The sequence below is a fragment of the Eleutherodactylus coqui genome, chromosome 5 (genome assembly GCF_035609145.1).
Source record: "Eleutherodactylus coqui strain aEleCoq1 chromosome 5, aEleCoq1.hap1, whole genome shotgun sequence".
NCBI lineage: Eukaryota > Metazoa > Chordata > Amphibia > Anura > Eleutherodactylidae > Eleutherodactylus > Eleutherodactylus coqui.
This window is the reverse complement of record NC_089841.1, coordinates 203,230,468-203,246,341: the sequence shown is the minus strand read 5'-3', so window position 1 is coordinate 203,246,341 and position 15,874 is coordinate 203,230,468. Positions and strand designations below refer to the sequence as shown.

Genomic DNA, 15,874 nt, shown 5'->3' with positions numbered 1-15,874 from the left:
GTAACATCACAAAAAGAGCAGGAAAAAAGAAAAAAAGCTAGTCTTAACAAAAAAATGTAACAAATCAGGATGAAAATTGGATAAATCAGAACACAATAGCAGAATAATAAATAATCTATCTATTCATCTTAAACGAATGAGCCCGTAGGCCGCCTGCACACGAACGGATTTGCTTTGCGGAATCCACGGTCAGCATCCACACCGCAGATCCGCAGCAAATACCATTCGTTACATGCTATGGAAAATCATTTCTTTCTGCAGACTCGCAGAACCAAATTGCAATTTCCGCGAATGGAGGAAAAATCCCAGCATGTTCTATTTTAGTCCAGAATCCGCACGGATGGCTTCTATTAAAGTCTATGGAAGCAGTCAACTATTGACATGGCGGAAAAGTTGCATCATTGGCTAGCGCGGGAAAAGTAAGCATCGAAGGAAAAAAAAAAAAGAATCTGTACTGCACATGTCTGATGGCAGCTCGCGGCAGCCATCCACAGTGCAGATAAAAGAAAAATCAAGCATGCGTGGATGCCGGCCTCTGTCAGGGTCGGATTCTGCTGCGGGCTTCCGCATGCGGAATCTGAGCCGTTCGTGTGCAGCTGGCCTTAAGGCCCTTTTACATGCAACGGTTATCGCTGAAAATTAGTTCAAAGGGACGAAAGTGAGCAATAATCTTTATGTAAACACTGGCAGTCATGCACCACTATTTGTTCACTTGTCATTAGCCACAGGTTTTTAAACCATCGTTTGGAGCTCAAAAGGAATTTTTAATCAATGTATTCATTGTGTTTGCTTTGCATACACAATGAGTACACATTTTACTCATGTCGGGAAAAAAACCATGGATTCCTGCCAGCCAGATAATCCCTCGCATAAACACAAGCCCAGCTGAGCAAACAGCTGCTTAAGCTAATGAGGGAAAATAAAGAGACTATTAGGTGTAAGTAATTTTATGCAAAAATGTTGTCTATTTGTTCGGCCGTTTAAGCAATAATCATAGCGGGTAAAAGGGCCTTGACTCTGTTCACAGAGCAAAAGAAAATTGCAGCATGTTCCATTTTAGTGTGGATTCCACAAGGACGGCTTCAATTGAGGTCAATAGATGCCGCCCGATCCGCAGCCCCTCCGCAATTGACGTTATTGACATTGCCGAAAGGTTGCGGATTCCGAGTCATCGCCTAGTGACTGTGCAGGGGAAGGAAGCGAGTTGGAGCCTGTAAAACCACGGCAGAAATCCATGGCTGCTCTGCTGCGGTTTCGCACGTGGATTTAGTCCTGCCAACGGTTCAGTGTGGAAACGTCAGAAATTCTGTATGTGACTTTTGCCCACCGATAGGGCTAAATCCATGGCAGTGCTCTGTTGCAATTTTACAGACTGATTAAGGCCTCATGTCTGCGGGCACGCACGGTTTCCAAGTGTGGAATCCCGCTGCGGTTTCTACCCATGCCCGTAGCCATGATGCCAAAAATTACATATATTTAACACAGGACACGTTTAAAACCCCACGGGGGGAGGTGGGGGCACAGGCGCCTGAACAACTGGAACGATAATTCTCCCGTGTAAAAGGGCCTTAAGACACATGGACACTGTCAGTTGTTGAGATGCGTGTAAACCTATCCCAAGCGGATTCATTTGCATATTAATTCCCACCTGGCTGAGGAGCTTCTGATTCCATTTGTTCCCATCCCTCTCCACTACATAAACCCAGAGACTTTATGGCACGGGGATCGGATCGGTTATTAATCAAAGGGGAAATTAATAACGGGAATTTTGAATCTAAGACTTTTAGCCAGACACCCTGTACATATTTGGGACTGGGAGCATTTTCTGAACATAACGCATCTACTCCCAGACCTACCAAACTAGTAACCCTGCACACATGGAGTTCCTGCGGATTTCCCTGTACAGTAATTACGTGGCGTATCCACAGCAGTATTTCCCCCGGGTGTGACAGCACCCTTACCGGATGTCCCATATGTACGGGCTGAAGCTACCCATGAAATACCCAATACCGGATGACTAGAGATGGCACTCTATACTTATAGTTGTTGATCTGACTTCTGCAGAAGTAACATGGAAAGCTCTTCACCCCTGCCCAATTTTCTGTAACACAGTTCATCCGTTTGCTGAATACGTGTCATTAGAAGGATTGTAAATTCTATGTGATCCTGTGGGCAGCTATTAGTCACCTCTTGTGGAAAGAAGTGCTGAGCCTGGAGCCGGCTTCACTATGGAAAAGATGTCAGCATAGTGTATGAGATGGGAGAACAGCAGCGCAGACGTTACCAGATGCCCCTGCATACGGTATAGAGTCAGCGCTCCTTACGGGTCAATATTATATATACTCCAGGAAATAAATCTGCGCTATTCCTCTGCAAGGCTATATCCACATGGGCGGATTTTCCATGTGAAGTGTGCAGAAAATGACATGCGGTTGGAAGTGTAAATCTGCAGCGTGTCAATTAGCAGCGGATCTGCGGTACGGGTCCACCTCTTCAAATGAGAATTCCGCAGCAAAATCTGTGTCAAAATTCGCACCCAATGCTGTGGATTTGGATTCTCAGATTTGTGGCGGAATGTCCTATGTGGACATTCCGCAGCAAATTCCACCGCCTGTGGACACAACCTTAAGCCCGCTTCACTCAAGCCATGAACGCCATGGAAATTCAGCAGCATTTATGCTGGGTTCACACAGGGCAATATTGTTGCGGTTTTGCCGCAGAAGAACTGCTTTTGCGGCAAAACCGCTTCAAAGGTTATTTTTGTCTTGCGTATTTTCCACGTGGAAAATCTGCAAGCGTTTTTTCCACAGCGCTTTTTTTAAAACTTTTGCAGCATATTTTGGTGCGGATTTTGCTGCGTCTATAGAGGCCTATGGACCAAAAAGCGCTGTGGAAAAGTCAAAAGAATTGACATGCTGCGTCTTAAAAAGCCACACCGCTGCTGCATTTCCGCACTGCGGCAGTGCGGAAAAAAAGTCCATCCTGCGAGTATAGCTTTTTGCCCAAACACATTTACACTGCATTGCACTGCAAACACAACAGTTTTGCCGCAGTGCTAATATGCAACAGCAATCCGCGGCAGAACCGCAGCAAATCCGCCCTGTGTGAACCCAGGCTTACAGTGCAAGCCATGTGACGGAGATTTCAGAATTCTCCTCCACACGGTGCGGAATGTCTTTGCAACAAATCTGCAGCGTTTTTTGAGAAAACGCTGCGGATTCTAAATCCACAGCATGTTTATTTATACTGCGGAAATTCAACCCTTGACTATGGCCTCCCGCAGACAGCTGGGTCGGATCCCTCTGCGAGAATTCTCGCAGAGGGACGAGAGCCGTGCCCCTGTAGTGACCCGGCGCTCACCTCCTCACCAGAGCAGATCCGGTGCGTCACCAGAGACATTTCTGTGCGGACCTTTGCGTGGTTCGCACTGAAGTAGGACATGCCGCGATGTGTTTACCGCGCAAGTTTTCTCGCGGACATCGCGGCTGTCTGCATAGGATTGCATTATCTAATGCCATCCCATGGCAGCGGGCACAGGTGGAAATTCTGCGGAAAATGTGCATTTCGCCATACAAGGGTTCAATTCTATAGCAGATCCGCAATTAACTACCTGGCCATTTAGATGTGGATTTGGTGTGTTCGCTGCGGACGAATACGCCCCATGTGAGGCTGGCCAAAGAATACCGTCACATTACAAATTCGCTGGGGCTTTCTGCAGTGAAGAACCTGCAACAAATCTGCAGCAAATGAGCAATGGCCAAACCTGAACCTAAATGGTGCATATTTGGCCGGATATTAACCCTTGTATTTCACAAGGTTCGAATCCGCAGCGTTGACCTACTATGGATTCAGAATCCACAGTGTTTTTCAAAAACATTTGTTGTGAAGATTTTCTGTTCCTTGTCAAGGAGATGTCAGAAATTCCTCCACATGACTTGAACTGGAAATGCTGCTGAATTTCAACAATTCCACAATATTTCCGCCATGTCTGAAGACGGCCTCCTCCTTCTTACGGTAGACGTGTGCGAATAAATTGACAACTGAGTTTGTATTTATAAATTCCAAGGAGGAACAACAAATTGACGACCTTAAAACACGACCCACAATTGTCAGGGCAGTTTCACATCAGCGTTGGGGGTTCCGCTTTCCTTCTTTTGGAAGCAGGAAGCAGGAATCCCCTAACAGACCCCGTTGACTATAATGGGGTCAGTTTGCTTTACGCCGAGCTGTCCGGATTTTCTTCCGGTATTTTGAGCCAGATCTGCGACAAATCCTCCATGATGTGAAGCCGTCCTTACCTAATGTCAACACAAGTGCTTACTAGAACCAGCAAGTTGGGAGTACGGAGGTCCTCTTTGAATTACCATAAGGGCCCTCTCACAAGATAGTGTATGCTACCGTGTAATACGCAGTACGATCTCATACTGACTGTCAATTGGGCCTCACTCACAGCATGCGAAATGCAAAAAAGGATTATGGCATGCACTATTGTGGCGTATATTATGTGTATGGGGTACAGATAGTGTATGGGGGTTGTCAGCACCCAAGTATGCATGTCATTGTGTAATTGCTGCGTGCTCGCACGTATGAGATCCGCCCTCGGCACGCAGCAAGACACGCTCAGGTGAGAGAGGTGTACAAGCAGTTTGTTGGCTCGGAAGGACAAGTACAACGGCATCTGGGATATTCTAGTCAAACTGCAGACAAAGCTCCCAGCAAGAAACACAACCGGAACATAAACTGGCAACAGTATCAGTAAACAAACGTTACATAACAAGACATTCCGCAGCGCTGACTGAGGGATCCCACGGAAGGCCAGGGACGCTGGACTGAGCCTCCATCCATCTCAATGGGGCTTCTCAGACGAGCGATGCGCTAGATCGCTGTTGGTTCTATTTTAGGACGTTTCAACATACCTCATCACCCATGGCAATGACAGGGGGTTTTAAAAAAGCTGTCGAATGAGTTGAAAACGCTGCTCGAAAGCTATGAAAAACATGTGGTTTTACAAACCCCTCTATCAGACCGGCCTAAACGTGCTTTTACGCAAAACAATTTCTTCAAGCAGTAAAAAAAACAAAAACAAAAAAAACCAACAAAAAACAAAAAACACTGGATTGTTTAAATTTGAACGATAATCATTTAGTGCGAACGCGGCCAACGACTGAACGACAAACGAGAATTTGCTCGCTTCTCATTTGTTCGTTTTATGCAGGCATGAAAATAACTGTTCGCTCGTTTACGCATCGCTGCACGTGAATAGCCATCATTTAGTCGTCCCCCTTACTACTACAGTGAATGTGGATGACATCTGCCCGTATAAACCTGCACCAAACCAAAGTTTTCATTGGGGGGCAAAGTTAGGAAACGGAGACCCTCATACTTCGCTGACATAATGCAAGCGAATTTATTAGAAGCCTCGATACTGCTTGGAGCGGTCAGCGGCAAAAGACGACCACAGCCGCCTAAGCATGCGCCGGCTGGATACCATCAAAGCCGACACCAACATGCAAATGAGTGAACTAGAAGAAGCCGTACAAAACAGAACTGCGGGGAGGGGGCTGATCCATAAAGTGTCCGTCAGACCGACTAAACAGATGAAGATAAGCAGGCTGCACGGGAGAGCTCGGTCATTACAATAAATCACTCAGTGCAGAAGTATCCCAACTAGTAAGCGCAGTCACCACATGACAGCCCATACACCTTCAGTAAAAAGGAGGAACAAACAGAAAGGGAACAAACATAGTAACATAGTATGTAAGGCTGAATGAGGACAATGTCCATCTAGTCCAGCCTGTCTATCCTACTTTGTTGATCCAGAGGAAGGCAAAAAACCCCAAGGCCAGAAGCCAATTAGCCCTTTTGGGGGAAAAATTCCTTCCCGACTCCCTAATGGCAATCAGACTGTTCCCTGGATTAACCCATAACAAGTCAGTGGTGGAGGAAGCTGGAAACATGCAGAGGGCCCCAGGTATAGACAAGAAGGGGGGCCACCGCAAGCAATGCCAGTCTAGCTTCTACCTCTTCACTGGGAGTTGGAGAACTACAGATGACATCCGTATGGGTTTGTGTTGGTATAGACTCTCGTTTTTATGTAGAACATTTACCCTCAGCGATGTGATAAAAGTCATGGTGGGGGTGAGAGTTAGGCCACCTGCAGACGGCCAGGTCGGACCCCACTGCGAGAATTCTCGCAGCGGGATGCAGTCCCGTGTCACTGCAGAGGCCTGCGGCTTACCAGCTCCCAGGGTCTCTATACTCTGCTATGTGCCGGCTAGCCGATGCATGCGCAGAGAGACCTGCACAGAAATAGAGCATGCCGCGATTTGTTTTCCGCGTGTGTTTTCACGCAGACAAATCACGGCCGTCTGCCTAGGATTGCGTTTTCTAATACAATCCTATGGCATCAGCCACGGGCGAACATTTTGCGGAAAATCCCGCCGCAGAATTTCCACCCATGTGCAGGGGGCCATAGGATGGATTTGCATTGCAGGATCCGAATTCCGCAGCAAATACTGCCCATAACATGCTATTGAAAAACGCTTTTCCCTCCATAAGAGCAGAAATCAATTGCCAATTTCTGCTCGCAGAGAGAAAAAAAAAAAAAATCGCAGCATGCTCTATTTTTGCGCAGATTCCGTGCGGACGGCTTCCATTGAATTCAATGGAAGGTGTCCTATCTGCGGCCCTTCTGCAATGACAGTTTTAAAAGAAAAATCTGTATTGCGCATATCTGACGGCTCGCCGTGCGGATCATCCACAGTCCTGAGAAGATCCAACAGGTACGCACAGGTGCCAGCTGGGGGCTCCCGTATGCATAATCCGACCCGGGTCGTGTGCAGCCGGCCCTATATGTATATATCAGTATTAAGTACTGTGCAAAAGTTTATGCTTTCAAAAAATAGAAGGCGTCTGATTGGCTGTCTGTTTGGGATCATTGTCCTGCTGCAGAATAAATCTGGAGCCAACGTCATTAACAACAACATAAAGAAGAACAGGGGGTCCTGGAAGCGATGACACAGCCTCACAGAGCGCTGATCTCACATCATCCAGTCTGTCTGGGATTACAGCAAGAGACAGAAGAAGATCTGTGATTACTTCTCCAAGGTGATTGAAGAAAACCTCCCTGCCAAGTTCCATCAAAAACTGTACGCAAGTTTTGAAGGCAGAGGGCGGTCACCGCAATTGATGGGATTTATATTTCTCTTTTGTTCATTCACTTTGCAGTTTGTTAGTTAATTGAGAAAACTAAACTATTCGCACTTGTATTTCTGAAAGCAGTAATCTGGCACACCGGTGTCTCTAATCCCCCTTCTCCATAGATTCCAGCACAGACAGGCTTGCTTACCATCGCAGATCTGCACCGCCCCGGGCGGGAGGTCGTGCTGCTCTCCCATGCTGAGCAGTGAGCTGGTGAAGGCTGGGGTGTCCTGAGCAGTGGGGTGTTAATGCGGGTGACAAGCTGGCCACAAAGCCTCCCCAGCCATCAGCTCCTCCTATAGAGCACTGGTGACCTTTGCGCTGAGCCTCTCCCGATTCTAGTGTCACGTCTTCCGCTTCAGATCCCGCTGTGCCCCGTGCCAGCAGTGAGTGGCAGGCAGCCTCCGGAGGGCAGGACCCGGCCGGAGCGCACGATGCCTCCCAAAACGTGAGCGCAACTTTTCAGCACGCACTTGGCAGTGTGCCAGTCTGAGGATTGGTGCCAGGCGGTGTACAGCGCCGAGGAGGGCAGCTGCGGGGGAGGCTCGGCACTGCAGCGCTGCCAGCACCCCGGAGCCACCCGTCCAGTTGTGTGTGCTCCGAACCAGGCAAACAAGGCGTAAGGACAGGGTACTCGGAACCCCGCCCCCTGCCCGATCCGTACCTGATGATTGGCCACCGCGCCAGCCGTTGTTAAAAGGAATGCGGCTCACGGCCAATAGGGAGCGGCCAGAAGTTTAAATGGCCCGAGCACGGGAGGCGGCCGGGGGCGTGTGCTGCTCCTACTGACGGCGGCTTCCTGGGACTCCGGCAGGTAGATAGGACTACTGGGTACACCTCGAGGTCGGTCAGTGTACACAGCAGCAGCCTACGGCCCTTCACACAGTGCGGATCTCCTTGGCCAGTACTTTACAGCAGCGGGTTTAAGTGAAAACCATAGAAATGGATGGGGCAGCTGATCAGCGGGAGTCCCGAGTGTGGGACCCCCATGGGTCTATACTGAGAACCTGCTCCGATTGCTATGACCCCTATTAAGTCTGAATGGAGCTGTGATAATGCATGCGTCTTTGTGCCCCATTCAATGTCTACCGAGCCTACAGAAGCCGCCAAGTGACATACTTCAGTGGTTCGTCAGCCCCAAAGACACTGCACGAGGCTGCTGAAGTGCACAACTAATTATCATCCATCCTCATTGCAACATAATAACTAATTACCATCCGTCCTTATTGCAACAGTCATTGCCAAGTATGCAAATAGGAAGATGAAATAATACCTCTGCAGCGCTACCTGTTGGAAGGCAGCATTCCTGCAAGTCAATCCTACTCTTTTTTTTTTAATCTGGAGGAGGAAGAGGAAGTAAGCAGCATGGTGGCTCAGTAGTTAGCACTGTTGCCTTGCAGTGCTGGAGTTTTAGATTAAAATCTGATGAAGGGCAACAACTGTATGGAGTTTTTCAAAGTCCATGCAGATGTTTGTCTTGGTGAGATTTGTACCTTAGGACCCCAGCACTGCAACAGTGTCGACGACTGAGCCACATTCATTAAAGAACCACCACAGTGAAAAACTGTTTGCTTTCCACTTTCACCTGTCTCCCATTGACTACTATGCAAAAAAAAATCTCAACAAAAGCATAGCAGTCTGCAGTTGTGTTTCAGTGTGAAAAACAGAATTAGGCCTAATGCCCACGGCCGTGACGGGCTCCGCAAGCGGAATACCGCAGCGGAGCCCATCACAGCCCCCCCCCCCCCCATAGACCCCATACTTAGCTCCGGATCCGCTGCCAGACATCCTGCATGACGCGCCAGCAGTGTCATGTGACACGCCCACAGCGACACGACGCGGTTGGTGGGGAAGCGTTTTCACGCCATCTTCCGCTGTGCTACAGCAGAAGATAGTGTGACGGACAGCTTCTATTGACTGCAATGGAAGCCGTCCGCGCGTACGCCCGCGGCAAATAGAACATGCCGCGGGTGAGTACGGGAGAATTCACGGGGCGGAATTCCGCACCCTGAGCATTGTGGTATTAGGTTCACCTAATAGCTGCAGGGCAACGCCACGGATTTCCGCCACGTGATACGCGGCAGAAATCCGCCCGTGGGAATTAGCCCTTAGATTGAAAATACAGAAATCGAGCGACCAGCAAACCGAGAATGAAGAGGCCCTTATTGAGAGCGATAACGTTCTGTTCTACTGGCTAAAGTGGATTCACACTAGCGGTTTATCTCAGTTTTGGCTTTTCGCCTCGCTGTTTCAATACCTCCCATCCTGTATGTGCTTTTTTCATTTTTGTTGCCCAGATGTAGACCTTTGCATTTCTCCTTGTTAAATACCATTCTGTTAGTCACCGCCCACTGCCCCATTAAAAACATAGTGAGAACATTGCGATCTCCTGTCTCTACTGTGACAGCAGCAGCAGAGGATTCCTTAATCCCTGCAGGGAGTCCACTGAACACCCTGCCACTGCTGGTAGGAGATCAGGTTTTCAATGGGGCTGGCTCTGCCGCCGCCGGCCCCATTGAGGCCAAGGTTAAACTCTGAATGTGACAGCCTCACATCCCTGCGGGGCTGAAGGAACCCCCTGGTGCAGCTGTCACAGCTGCAGCAGGGAATCGCGATCTACTCCCATTGCTTTCAAAGGGGCCGGCGCTGCTGCTGCCACCGGCCCCATTGGAAGCAATTTATTTTTTTTCACGCTGCATCGCCCGATTTTCTCGCCGGTGTGAAGGCGCCCCGATTTCACCTTTTCAATTGAAGGGGTGAACTCTACTGCAGACCTTCCTCAAAATCTACACACGAATGGTGGTTATGATATGGATTTGTGTGCCAAAATCGTACACCATTTCTGCTACATGTGAACGGACTCTTAGACATCTTTCAGAAATCTGCCCCATGGTGTTTTTCCTGCAACAGCGCATATCTGTCGAAGGTTATTTGCAAAGCGGATTAATTAAGGAAACACAAAAGACTTTCCCCGACAAACACCCAGGTACAAAACCACCTGCCAACTGTTGTATTCAGAGCCTGGTTCAGTAATGGCGCCAAACTGGGTCTGACACAAACATGAAGAAATAGAAGCCTACATCAGACTGGATGCCTGAAGCCATCTGTGACATTGAGCAGCAGGTTGCAAATAACCCTCGAAAATCAACTCAGACTGTCCCAGCAAGTTGGTGCACACAAATAAAACCTCAAGGCCGACAAAGCTAAACGCGTCAATTAGTGCACGTGGTTGCAGACTGATTACTGGAGGACTTCTGCAACCATCGCTGTACTTCATGATGGACGAACTGTGGTTTCATTTATCAGGCCGTGTGAATTCATGGAACAGGAGGTACTGGTCTACTGAAAACCGCCACCTAACGAAACACCACTGCATGAGCAGAACACTAGCGTTTGGTATGCAGTGTCAGGAACACGAGAAGTGGGCCCAATTTTCTTCAAATCAACTGAATATCGCAGTTTATCTGGACAGGAACAGTTTTATGACCAACTAACAGAAGAAAGAATGTCCTGCTTTTACCAACAAGATGGGACAACATACCGCACCTCCCACGATTTAGTGGCACCCGCTCAGGAAAAGAGCAAACTGTGAGCAAGGGTTTATGACCACCATGCTCCCCAGACTTGTCCGCACGCAATTTGTATCTGTGGGAAAATCTAAAGCCAACAATCCACATAGGGCGGCCTTGTTAGATCCGGCTGCGATAATTCTCGCAGCAGGACCCGACCCGAGTCCCTGCAGAGACCAGCACGTCACTCACCTGCTTCCGTGGCTCCGGCTGTCAGATGTGCCGGCTGCCGGGCAGCTTCCATGGGAGGAAATTCTGCGGCAAATCCCGCTGCGGAATTTCCGCCCGTGTGCAGGGGGCCTTACCCTGCATGAACTCAAGGGGAAAAAAACAAGCACTATCCACAACATCATCGCTGAAGAGCTGCAGGCAGTATCAGCCAACATGTTGCGACATAACCACTAGTGCATAGAAGTGAACGGGTACCACTTTCAGCATCTGCGGTGACATGGAGGTAGATCAATAGAGCTTTGCAAAAAGACAAGCCACAAGTTTGTTAAAGGCATGGTATTTTTCCGTGGCCCATCTTTTATTACAGTTTTAGCGGTTTTACATTTGCAGACTGTTGTTGGTACTAGATTACCATCCAACTACTATCGACCGATTTCCTATTCTTAGTGTCAACTTATATAATGCTCGGGGTCCCTTAAACTGCAGTTCTGATCATTGTCTGGTTACTTTTGCAAAATGTAAATGTCAACTGCAGGTGTGTGAAAGTAACTAATTCAGCACTACTTGCCCATCCTTGGCCCTGATCATTCAGCATTGCAGTCCCTCGGTTTCCCCATTCTCTGACCATGGAAATCAGATGACAGCTGCCTTCCACTCAGAGGCTACAGCATCCCCGCCCAATCTGCTGGCATCAGCGCTCACATCCTGGGTGCCATGATGCCAGGAGTTCTGAACGGTGGGTGACCTTGCAGCCTCTGATTGACAATCAGCAGCCAGCTGACCACCGCAGTCAGACTGGGAGAACCACAGGGCTGCAACCACTACCATTGAGTTTATTTTCACACCGATGGAGCGGATATTTAAATTTGAGAACTTAACCAGACAACCTGTTTAGTGGGGATATCACACCAGGAATATTAGGTGTAACCGCTTTCAGACATGACATACATGAACTTCATAACGTTGGAAGAGGTGTAATGAGGGGGGCTGAGGAGCGGTGCCCACTCCATATGTGGCGAATGGCAGCTGTTATATAGCGGACACCCACGTGCAGCTGCCAGGATCAGAGACGAATTGTGAGAATCAGAAGTAATCCCCTCAAATGCCAGGAGTTCCCTTTGGGAACTAAAGTTAAAAAAGTAAAGAAACTAAATTAAAAAAAAAACCCTCCTACCCTACAAAATGGTACCAATAACTACTGCAGCTCCCCTGCTACACGTCTTCATACAGCTCTATCAACAGAAAAAGAAAGTTGACTCTTAGTCAAGTTAAAGAAGTTGTGCGGCGCTGACAGCATGCGCCCGCTCAGCTGATCAGTTGGGGTCCTGAGCAACGGACCCCAGCCGATCAACTATTGATGACCTATCCTGAGGAAAATCATCAGTAGTATTCTCCCTGGAAAACCCCTTTAACCCTTTGCAATCCAATTTTGGATTTAGGGTTTCCTAGGGGGCTCTCTCTTTCTGCCATTATACAATGGCGCCATCCGCTGGCTAGAGCCAGTACTGCGGTATAGGACATGCTGGTGCGGCCCCCCGACAACAGAGCGGCCTGTAATTTACAGTAAGAATACCCTGCCAGACGTCTTCCGACATCTGAGCTGTCAGCCTTCAATGAGATGGTCTTTAGACGTCAGACAGTGGATTGGAAAGGGTTAAAGATTTTTTTTAAAGGATGCAGCAGGAAGGGCAAAAGTTACCAAATTCTTTTATTTGAACTTCTTCAGAAGATGATCCAGTGAGCAGTACTTCTATTTACTTACATAATACGGCACCACCTGGTTTTGAGAGCGTGCGCATCCCCCTAATGAGCCGAGTGCTGGAGGACACACAGGCTCGGTCACTCGCCCCACGGCCGGGTCTATGCAGCGATCCTCCTGCCCAGCAGACAAGAGGAAGGAGCAGAAGATTCGCAGGGCAAGTAAGGGGCCGTTTGGACCTGCCGACTTGTCATGTGAACGAGTTTATGATGTCAGAGTTCACTCGGCAGCCATCATTGGCTCATTCAAACAAGAAATCGTTCACTCATTCATGTCTACTGTATAAGTGAATGAGAACGACTGAACAAACTATCCGGGCAATCCCTGGCGCGCGAAACTTCAGGTGTCCTCTAAAAACGCATGCCATATCTCCTAAACCAAACTCCTCTGTACTCCGCCTGACACCGTTTCCCTGAAAGTAAGACCTACCATGATTTTTGAGGATGCTTGAAATATAAGCTCTACTGCAATAAATAAGCCCCCCCCCCTCTACCCACCCCCCAAAAATAATTTGCAGTTATTTAAAAAAGTCAATTTAAATGGTGTCCAGGCAGGTATACATGGAAGAAAGTAAAATCTTTTAGGGCAAAAATATAAGCCCTGTCTTATTTTCAGAGGGGGTGGCGTAAGTTTCTGTCATCATATGCGCCATTATAGCAAGTGTGCCCCAAATGCTAGTTCGACCAGTTTAAAAGCCCAAAATCTGTCAAATTAAATAAGACCCAAAGTTTTTAGGTGCGTCACCTGTACTTAGTGAACCCACAGCAATCGGAGAATGGTACAACAAAAAATGCACACAGTTTTCCCACCGCCGTACAGCCCTACCGAGGTACGACGCAGCCTTAGAATTCAGATACAATTTTTTACCTGCAACAGCCTACTTCCTGACAGTTTCCCTTTGTATCAGCTTTTTCTACTACAACATAAAAAAAATTACAGCAGCTAATAAAACGGTAAAGGGAACAGAGGACGCCGATCCTAGACTTTCTTGTGCGGTGGACCATCACTTAACCAATAATCAATTGGGAAACAAGACAATTTGAGGCTCGGTACATCCTGTTCCATTCTAATATAGTTCAAACGTTTTAGTATCGACATGAAGAGACAGGACACCGCTGCATGTGCGCCGAGCGCTGCTGCATACTAATCTGTCAAGCAGTGATTAAATTACATCAAGGTAATTGGGAAGATGTATTGTGTTAATTAGGAGATAATTTGATGAAGCAGTAGAGCCCCAGCTCCATTAGAAAAAGTTGTCTATTAAGTTTCTGAGGAGCCATATTCTCTGCTGAAGTGGCTGACAGCTTCAATGAAGCTCATAACTCTGCAATAATCTACAATGGATTTCTTAAGTAATCCAGAAAGACTAATGAAACCACTTCTATATTTATATTACCCTGTGAATGAACTACACGCTGGGACCTGCATAGCTGTGCGCACCAGGCCAATGTCAGAGTTAAAGGGGTATTCTGGAGACTTCAGACTACTATCCCAACCACTCGGTTCTTCCTGGTTGCTGCTGACCAGGACATGTGGCTGCTGTAGCCAATCACTGCCGTGATCTTCTATAGACTGTGATTGGCTGCAGCAGCCACATGTCCTGGTCAGCAGCAACCAGGAAGAACCGAGTGGCTGTGGAGCAATTTTAAGAATACTCCTTTAAAAAGGGGCTTCCCGGGACTTAAAGGGCTATTCAGTAGGCAAGTGGTTACGCGATCAAAGTACTCACCAGCTCAGATGTACTTGGGTTTATGAATGCTCACACTAATCAATTTCTCAGTCATCCTAATCTGTGTGATATTACATAGTGTACCACACAAGCTCTTCAGAGGGGGACACAGACAATCCTATCAGTTACTGCTGGTGATTAGAGGCTAGTGTTAGTTATAATGCAGTTGAGAGCTAATGACTGTGGATATCAAGTCTACACACCCCTGTTAGAATGCCATGGTTTTTTTATGCAAAAAAAAAAAAATCCATCACTGACGAAAACTTTCAGATTTTTTTCCAATCTCCAAATATGACCCATTATAATTATCTGTACAATCCCATTAGAAAAACAAACCGAACTCTTTTAGGCTGCATTCAGACGAACGTATATCGGCTCGGTGTTCACGCCGAGCCGATATACGTTGTCCTCCTGTGCAGGGGGGGGGGGGGGGGGGGGGATGGAGGAGCCAGGAGCAGGAACTGAGCTCCCGCCCCCTCTCTGCCCCTTTGCACTATTTGCAATGCGGAGGGACGGGGCGGGGCTAATTCGCGGAACTTAGCCCCGCCCCCTTTTATTGCAAATAGTGCAGAGGGGCGGAGAGGAGGCAGAGAGGGGGCGGGAGCTCAATTCCTGCTCCTGGCTCTTCCATCCTCCCCCCCCCCCCTTGCACATTAGGACGACGTATATCGGCTCGGCGTGAAAACCGAGCCGATATACGTTCGTGGGAATGCAGCCTTAGGATGGGAAATCGCCCCCCAAAGTAATGTGGTTGCATAAATACGCACACCCTAAAAGTAATACTATGCTGATCTACCCTCTGACTTTAGGACAGCATTCAGCCTTTTTTGGTAGGTGTCTATCAGCACATCTTGACTTTACAATCTTTGCCCATTCTTCCTTGCAAAAGTGCTCCAAATTGTCAGATTGCAAGGGCATCTAATGTGTAGCGCCCTCTTTAGGTCAACCCACAGATGATCTTCAACGGGATTCAACTCTAGGCTCTGTCTGCGCCAATCAAAAACTCTGACCTCCTTCTGGCGAAGCGGTTCTTTTGTTGAGTTGGAAGTATACTTTGGGTCACTGTCATGTTGAAAGGTGACATTCCTCTTCAGCTTTTTAGCAGAAGCCTAAAATTTTGTGCCGAAACAGACTGATACTTGGAAAGGTTCATAATTCCCTCCACCTTGACTAACTCCCCAGTTCCAGCAGCAAAAAAACCAGCCCCAAAATATGATGTTGCCTTCACCATCTTCACTGCGGGTCTGGTGGTCTTCTTTTGGTGATGCGCAGTGCTGGTTTGCACCCAACATACCTTTTGGAATTATGGCCAAAAAGTTGAACCTTGGTCTCCTCAGGCCAGAACACGTTCTCCCACACACTTCTGGCAGACTGGATGGAGGTTTGGGCAAAACATAGCCGGGCTTGGACGTTTTTCTTTGCTAGAAAGACCTCCAGTATTGTTAC

At 47.9% G+C, this 15,874-nt stretch overlaps 1 protein-coding gene across 7 annotated transcripts in view; it reads right to left on the bottom strand.

The window, feature by feature from the left end:
* CDC14B (cell division cycle 14B) overlaps nucleotides 1-15,874 on the bottom strand; it is a 64,098-nt gene that overhangs the window by 32,634 nt on the left and 15,590 nt on the right. For 3 of the 7 annotated variants that reach the window (XM_066604072.1, XM_066604071.1, XM_066604067.1), the window contains exon 1: nucleotides 7,349-7,820. The exons of the other annotated variants lie outside the window; for them this stretch is intronic. In XM_066604072.1, coding sequence (XP_066460169.1) covers nucleotides 7,349-7,397 — 49 coding nt within the window. In that variant the 5' untranslated portion in view covers nucleotides 7,398-7,820. Of the gene's footprint in view, nucleotides 1-7,348; nucleotides 7,821-15,874 lie in introns of those variants that run through there. 7 annotated transcript variants of the gene reach the window in all.